Source organism: Panthera pardus, unplaced genomic scaffold, assembly GCF_024362965.1.
Source record: "Panthera pardus isolate Hobbes unplaced genomic scaffold, ASM2436296v1 HiC_scaffold_18, whole genome shotgun sequence".
NCBI classification, from domain to species: domain Eukaryota; kingdom Metazoa; phylum Chordata; class Mammalia; order Carnivora; family Felidae; genus Panthera; species Panthera pardus.
Genome location: NW_026526743.1, coordinates 7,693,148 through 7,701,842, shown reverse-complemented (window position 1 = coordinate 7,701,842; position 8,695 = coordinate 7,693,148). Strand labels below are relative to the sequence as shown.

Sequence of the window (8,695 nt, the reverse complement as noted above, 5' to 3'; positions counted from 1 at the left end):
TTAAGATGAAAGCATTTTGCCATTATTGAAATCAGTATTATTTTTAAATTCCTTAATGAATAATACTGCAATACTATTGAGTGATAGGAAACAATTATATGCATACGTATATGTGTGTATGTATATACGTGTGTATATACACATGATTACATTTATATGAATACCATGTATATATATATTTATATATACATATACACAAAAACATATATATACTAACATAGTATATATGTATATATTTTCTCCCTTGTGATCTAATATATGGTAGGTATTTTGGTGCTCATGTGAGCTGAAAATATCTTTATTTTGTAGCACAAAGTTCAATATCTATAAGGTCAAATTAACCCTACTGCTTTTAAAAGTGTAGAATCCTTGGGGCGCCTGGGTGGCGCAGTCGGTTAAGCGTCCGACTTCAGCCAGGTCACGATCTCGCGGTCTGTGGGTTCGAGCCCCACGTCAGGCTCTGGGCTGATGGCTCGGAGCCTGGAGCCTGTTTCCGATTCTGTGTCTCCCTCTCTCTCTGCCCCTCCCCCGTTCATGCTCTGTCTCTCTCTGTCCCAAAAATAAATAAAAAAAAAAAACGTTAAAAGTGTAGAATCCTTGATACTTTGCATCAGTTTCATAATGTAAAGAGAAGTATATGAAAATATTTCCAAAATTAGAAATATCCATTTTTGAAATCTGCAAGCCACACACTCCCCATTTAAAAAACAAAAAACAAAAAAACAGAGGGGTGCCTGGGTGGCTCAGTTGGTTAGGTGTCCGAATTCAGCTCAGGTCATGATCTCATGGTTCATGGTTTCGAGCCCCACATTGGGCTCTGTGCTGACAGCTCGGAGCCTGGAGCCTGCTTCAGATTCTGTGTCACCCTCTCTCTCTCCCCCTCCCCTGCTCCCACTCTGTCTCTCTCTCTCTCTAAAAAATAAATAAACATTAAAATTAATTTTTAAAAATTAAAAAATTCTAAAAAGAAAACAATAGATTCATGGGGTGCCTGTCAGTTAAGCATCTGATTCTTGACTTCAGCTCAGGTCATGATCTCACCATTTGTGAGGGCTCCATGAGTTCAAGCCCTGAGTTAGGCTCTACATTGATAGTGCACAGTCTGCTTAGGATTCTCTCTCTCCTGGGGCGCCTGGGTGGCTCAGTCGGTTAAGTGTCCAACCTCGGCTCAGGTCATGATCTCACATTTCGTGGGTTGGAACCTTGCATTGGGCTCTGTGCTGACAGCTCAGAGCCTGGAGCCTGCTTCAAATTCTGTGTCTCCCTCTTTCTCTGCCTCTCTCCTGCTCATAATCTGTCTCTCAAAAATAAATAAATGTTAAAAAATGTTTAAAAAAAGAAAAAGGATTTTCTCTCTCTCCTTCTCTCTCTGCCCCTCCCCTGCTCATGCGCACATGCCCTCCCTCTCCCTCTCAAAATAAACAAATAAACTATATATTAAAAAATAGTGCCTTGCCAGGATTTCTCACACCTGTCAAGGTCCTGAAAACCAAGGAAAGACTCAGAGAGTGTCATAGAGAAGACTGGGGAGACACAATGACAAAGTCTACTGTGATATTCCACACTGGACCTTGGAAGAGAAAAAAGACCAAATGCACCACGGTAACATCCAATGGTAACATTACAGGAGACTGGATAGAAGGCATTTGAGACATCTCTGTATTATCTTCACAACTTTTCTGCAAATCTAAAAGTAAATAAATAAATAAATTAGGGGGGCCCTGGGTGGTTCAGTCAGTTAAGTGTCTGACTTCGTCTTGGGTCATGATCTCATTGTTCATGAATTCGAGCCCCGCATCGGGTTCTGTGCTGACAGCTCAGAGCCTGGAGCCTGCTTTGGATTCTGTGTCTCCCTCTCTCTGCCCCTCCCCCACTCAGGCACTGTTCTCTCCCTCTCTCTCTCTCTCTCTCTCTTTCAAAAATAAATGAACCTAAAAAACTTTTTTAGTGAAAATAAATAAATAAATAAATAAATACTTTTTTTTTTTTTTAGAGTAAGCTCTGTGCCCAGCATGGGGCTTGAGCTCATGACCCCAAGATCAAGAGGCACACGCTCTACCAACTAAGCCAGCCAAGCCCCTACAAATGTAAAATTATAAAAAAAAAATTTTTTTAACGTTTATTTATTTTGGAGACAGAGAGACAGAGCATGAACAGGGGAGGATCAGAGAGAGAAGGAGACACAGAATCTGAAACAGGCTCCAGGCTCTGAGCTGTCAGCACAGAGCTTGACGCAGGGCTCGAACTCACAGACCTCCAACTCACGGACCATGAGATCATGACCTGAGCCAAAGTTGGACGCTTAACTGACTGAGCCACCCAGGCACCCCTAAAATTATTTTAAAATAGAACATTTACTTTAAAACTTTGCAGCTTATAATTACAGATAGCTACATTACAATATTTCCCATGTTTGAGACCATAGCCATTTTTTCCTTGAAGGTATTTTAATGCCCTTTGTGATTTCAAAAACAAAATTCATCCTTAACCAGACTCATATCTTTTGCCTCCTCTATTTCTTCAAGCTTAATAGAAAATTCCTCCACAAATGTGTTTCCTCAGGTTGAAAGTTCAGGAGTCCATCTTGAAACCTTTTTCTTGTCAACACAGCCAATTGGCATCAAGGTTTTACAGGGCAATCTTCCTTCTACAGACCCTAGCAATGCCTTTATTTTCCCTATATACCAAATCTCTATTTAATTGTTGCTTCCCACCTGCCGTTCTTTTAAACTTCAGCCGTTAACATCTTTCTGTCTCTTCTTAGTGACCCTATTGCTCATTCTTCCACTGTTTACCTGAAAACATTTTCATATGCTAATCTACACCATAACCACGACTGTGTTTCAAACCACCATGTACCTTAGGAGGAGAGGGACAGAATTTAAAACAAGGCTTTTAATTTCTGCAAGAGCTGAAATGTAACGTTTCTCCTGCTTCACACCCGGCCATTGGCATTAACATCCAGGCCTCTCTTCCTTCTGGATGGATCACCCCACATGCAATTCCTTTTTTAGGGAACTGTCCTTACAATTCCATGCCCAGTTAAGTTTTAGGAAAATTTAATACATCAGATTGAAACTGACACTCAAAAACATTTTCAGTATCTCACATACCTTCACGACTATTTTATCATTGCACGGACTCTGAATTTCTCCACAGCAGTTTTCGATGAACCGCACTTATGTAAGTAAGTACATAACACTTTATTTACTACCACTACTAACATTTACTTCTTATTATTAGGACAGAGTCACAGTCTGTCTTATTTACTAGTCTAGCTACGATGACACTGGTTTATAATTGTGCTTGAGGGTTTGGGTGAGAGGATTTCATCAATGACTAAACACAGCCCCAAACAAACCATTTTATATTTTTCTGATGAGATCAGGGAATTCTGTCTTTCTTCCACAGCAGAAAGAGCAGAGCCTGTACACAGTGGGATTACGGCTCATGAGAACAAAGGGCGTGACGGTCGGGAATCCTGTGGTGATTAGTATGGAGGTGGTCACCACCCACCAATTGGGATTATCACAAAGAGCCAGATAAACATAAAACACGAAGGAGAGGGTGTAAAAAGATACAAAGGCGCTTACCAGAACAAGGACGGTGTGGATGCCTCTGGTCTCGGGGGAGGATCTTGGGGAGGCCTTGGTCCTATGAATGTGTTGGACCCGCTGCCTGTGCCTGTTCAGGATGAACACCATTGAGCCACTGGCCCAGGACATGAGCCCCAAACATAAAACATCATGAAAGGCTATCAATGCTGTATACGTGGAGTCTGAGACTTTGTCGTGAAGCGGAGAAGGACAGAACATCATTGTGATGGTTTTGTTACTCCATCTGCCAGTCGCAAACACTGGAAAAATAAAATTTACCAGCATGTGGAGGACCCAGCAGAGGGTATTGAAGGACCCGATGTACTTCAGGGCTTTGGCTTTAAGCTCCGCCCACCTGGACTTTCTGGGGCTGATGGTGATGGCCTGGAAGACACTCAGGAGACAGATGGTGCCAATGGTCACACCCCGGGCCACTCTGTGAATGTATAAAACAAGTTTGCATCCAAAATAATTGAGGAAATGCCTTAACCCAAAAGCTGCCATTGTCCTTGGGATTCCTCTGGAGAGAAGGACCAAGGAGTTGGCTACAGTCAGGTGCCTGAGAATTAAATCAGTTGACCTTGGTTTGCATCCACTGAAGGCAAGGGTCACAGAATGATATAAGAGCGAGAAATTTCCCCAAACTCCAACGACTATCTGGAACAGGAAGATCATTGCAAATTTCAAATCCGCGAAGGCCATTCTGTCATTTTCCAAGAATTTGACATCAAAATGCACACGCAGAGCTTTTCTGTAAAAACATGAGTTGTGGGCTACATTTTTCATGGAAACAGAAATCCCCAAATCTCCATGTCCAGTTATTCCTCCAAAAAATCCACGTCTGTAATGTATTTTCTTGTGGAGAGATTTACCAAGTTTGATTTGCATCTTACCAGAGCACCTGCATGAGCCAATGTTATTAATGCTTCGCATAGCCTAATATTTAATACTCACAAATTTGTGAGCTAGAAACTAAAATTATTCTCCTTTTACAGACAAGGGGAATTTAGGTATGGGGAAGTTGTAGAGAGGGATCAAACCAAGGAAGCCTCATTACAGTGACATTGGTACTTAATATCATACCACACTCTCACAGCTACCTCATTTTGTTTTTTAATATTATGCCATCTATAATATTTCCACATTATTTTGTAGTTGTAGTTAAATACAGTCACATTTTAAATTTACTTTAAGAGTGCCTGGGTGGCTCAGTCAGTTAAGCATCCAACATTTGATTTTGGCTCAGATCATAATCTTGTGGTTCATGAGACTGAGCTCTATGTTGGGCTCTGCACTGACAGTACGGAGCCTGCTTGGAATTCTCTCTCTCCTTCTCTGCACCCCCTTTTCAAAATAAATATATAAACATTAAAAAAATTGTTTTGTATAAACTTTGTTGTAAAGTTTGCCATTTGGTTATGTATTTATTTTATATTCTAACACTTTTGAATGAAAATTCAGTACTCTTAATGAGAGTAGATGCATTGAATGATTTTCCACATTTTGATTGGATTTATTTATTTATTTTTGATGTTTATTTATTTATTTTTGAGAGAGAGACAATGCAAGAGCGAGGGAGGGGCAGAGAGACAGAGGATCTGAAGCAGGCTCAGTGCTGAGAGTGCAGAGCCTGATGCAGGGCTCAAACTCATGAACAGTGAGATCATGACCTGAGCCAAAGTTGGATGCTTAACCAACTGAGCCACCCAGGCATCCCCTTTTTAAAAAAATATTGATTGATTGATTGGATTTATTGAACATGGAAAAATATAAAGACATTAAGAGGAAAAACTTCATTTTTTGTCAGGGACTAAGTGCAATGGCAGTAATCACAGAAATTATTGCACAAAATTATAGTGTGCCCTAAATCATAGAACATGATATTACTGTAAGTGACAAAACATGTTAGGGTAGAAAGTAATTTAATACTCATTAGAGTATAGGCGACTATAACTTTATTACATTAGAAAAACTAATTGAGGAGCGCCTGGGTGGCTCAGTCGGTTGGGTGACCAACTTCGGCTCAGGTCATGATCTGGAGGTCCGTGAGTTCGAGCCCCGCGTCGGGCTCTGTGCTGACAGCTCAGAGCCTGGAGCCTGTTTCGGATTCTGTGTCTCCCTCTCTCTCTGACCTTCCCCCATTCATGCTCTGTCTCTAAAATGAATAAACATTTAAAAAAAATTTTAAAAAAAAAAAAGAAAAACTAATTGAAACTTTAACATTTGATTTGGGAAAGATATTAAAATGCAAAAAAAATTATGTGAAATGTGATTTGGGGTCATGAAATCTTTTGCATTCAATAAATTGAAATGGATGAGAGATGAGCAGAGAGAGCCTGGTAATAATATGGAATGGTTTTAAGCCAGAAAAAAATAACACAAGAAATATTTATGCTTTAAAATTGCTGAAGCCCCAATTGTTTTCCTGCTGTCTGAAACCTTCAACTCTGGCACTAAAGGACCTTTCTTAATTTCAGGTGACAAAATCATCTCATCTTGATCAAAAGACCACAGATAGCTTCAGTAGACACACATTTTGCCATCTCCATTAAGGACATCACACACAAATTACAGAGAAAATAATTCTGTTTTAGCAATTGCAATTCAGCCACGCTGCTTCTGCTGGGAATTGAGCAAATAAACTAGCTCCATCATACTTATTATGAAGGTATTCTGAACAAGCCTCCCCAAAATGTGCTACTTTGGCATATGGATTAGTTGGAGCCAGAGTCTATAAAACCCAAAGACACAGAAGAGCTTTTACCTTCTCCTTAATGACCTGAAAGAATTTAGATAGGGAGCCTGGTCCAGTAAGGGAATTTTGTCCGAGAGATCTTTTTTTCTGGAAATCCTATCTGTATGGCAGGGTGAACATCTGCTTACCGAACATCTGCTCTTGTCATTGTCCTATTACTCTCCTCCCTTTGGAAGCCTCAGGCTCCTATCTCATTCCTTGGCTCAGAGTGGTAAATAAACCTCCATTGCCTGACTTGTTCCCGGAGTCTCATATTCTTAGGGGGCCCGTGTCTGTAACTAAATTTGTTTTCCTTCGGGTGCCTGGGTGGCTCAGCCAGTTAAGCATCCGACTTTGGCTCAGGTCATGATTTCACAGTTTGTGAGTTCAAGCCCCACATCAGGCTCTCTGCTGTCAGCACAAGCCTGCTTTGGATCCTCTGACCTCCTCTCCCTCTGCCCCTCCCTCATTTTCTTGCTCTCTCTCTCTCTCTCTCTCCCCCACTCTGTCTCTCAAAAACAAATAGACATTTAAAAAAAATGTCTCCTGTTAATCTGTCATGTTCATGTGATTATTAGATCAGCCAAAGAACCTAGAAGGGTAGAAGAAATTTTTTCCTCTCCTCCCCAACAATCATATGCACAGACTTTTCCTGATGTAAGTATGGTCTTTTTGAAGTATTCTCTGTGAACTTTGCACATCATATTAATTATTAGATTAATTTCCAAATTACAGTCTTTGACTACATTAAAATAAAGATTTTTTTTGTAAGTGGGCTCCATGCCCACTGTGGAGCCCAATGTGGGGCTTGAACTCATGACCCTGAGATCAACACCTGAGCTGAGATCAAGAGTCAGATGCTTAACATACTGAGCCACCCAGGCACCCCCCAAAATGAGGATTTTAATGCCACTTGGTCAAATCCCAAGAACCACTTTCAGTGGGGATTTCATTAACTTACATCAGCAGCTGTCTGGGGTTGCTATTGTAGGACCTGCAGCCTCCAGTCTCCCCACAAATTCAGCCCATGCCTCAGGACTTACCTTCCTTCCAGTGGCTTTGGCACTGGCTCAGCTTTTAGCCCCAAAGAACTGCTTTTTGAGACATGAGCTCCTACGCAGATTTGTGATTCATCATCTTTCCTAGCAGATTCTGCCTCTCAGCTGGAAATTGGAAGTCCTCAACTGACTCCCTCCTGCTACCAAGAACGTGGGCTCCATGTGAAGGTCCTGGCAGCCAGTACACGCAGGAGTGGGGCAGCCAACCCCTGAGATATGTGTAGTGATCCTGAGACCTCCCCTCCCCGCAGCACTGCAATTACCACTTCACCTGTAGTGGCAGCTATGGTTCCCACGTGGGGAGCTGAGAATAATTCTGAAAAACATTGCCCTGGTTTTCAGTTCCTGGCAACGATTACAAGTTTCTAGTAAGCGTTTCTAATGAGACCATTGGAGAGTTTGAGAGAGGCTCCCCCTGTGTCATGATTCTTGGGGGCAGACAAAGGCTCACTTGAAGCGGACAGGATATGTTGAAGTCTGAAGCATGAGGAACTGGCAGAGAAATATATGTGTGTGTGTGTGTGTGCGTGTGTGTGTGTCTCATTGGAGTGCATACTTCCCTAGGGAAATAGTCTATCCAAAATATAATTCTTTATTAATCTGCAGACCCCTGAGTACCACCATTATTTAATTTTAGGCAGAGAAATAGAATCTCACAAAGCACCTGAGAAGGGTTTTCCATTTGGCATGTGCAAAAGGAAGAACATTATACCAATAACTGACTTGAAAAACAAAAACAAGGGGTGCCTGGGTGGCTCAGTCGGTTAAGCGTCCATGTCCGACTCCTGATTTTGGCTCAGGTCATGATCTCATGGTTTGTGAGAGTGAGCCTCATGTCAGGCTCTGAGCTGACAGTGTGGAGACTGCCTGGGATTCTCTCTCTCCTTCTCTCTCTCTGCCCCTCACGCCCTCTCAGAAATAATATAAACAAACATTAAAACAAAACCAAAAACATTTGCTTCATTTGGCCAATTCAATACAAATTAACTAAATGAAATAAAAATTTTCTGGGAAAATATGCTTTGCCATTTTTAACTAGAGACAGAACTTTTTTTTAATGTTTATTTATTTGTTTTTTTTTTTAACGTTTATTTATTTTTGAGACAGAGAGAGACAGAGCATGAACGGGGGAGGGGCAGAGAGAGAGGGAGACACAGAATCAGAAGCAGGCTCCAGGCTCTGAGCCGTCAGCCCAGAGCCCGACGCGGGGCTCGAACTCACGGACCGTGAGATCATGACCTGAGCCGAAGTCGGACGCTCAACCGACTAAGCCACCCAAGCGCCCCTATTTATTTGTTTTTGAGAGA

General features: G+C 41.6%; 1 protein-coding gene across 1 annotated transcript; it reads right to left on the bottom strand.

Moving 5' to 3' along the window:
• Nucleotides 1-3,361: 3,361 nt before the first annotated feature.
• On the bottom strand, nt 3,362-4,322 carry LOC109259245 (vomeronasal type-1 receptor 2). The gene has a single exon (XM_019436703.2). It carries the CDS (start codon nt 4,296-4,298, stop codon nt 3,366-3,368), a length of 933 nt encoding a protein of 310 aa, XP_019292248.1. The 5' UTR covers nt 4,299-4,322; the 3' UTR covers nt 3,362-3,365.
• Nucleotides 4,323-8,695: the final 4,373 nt, after the last annotated feature.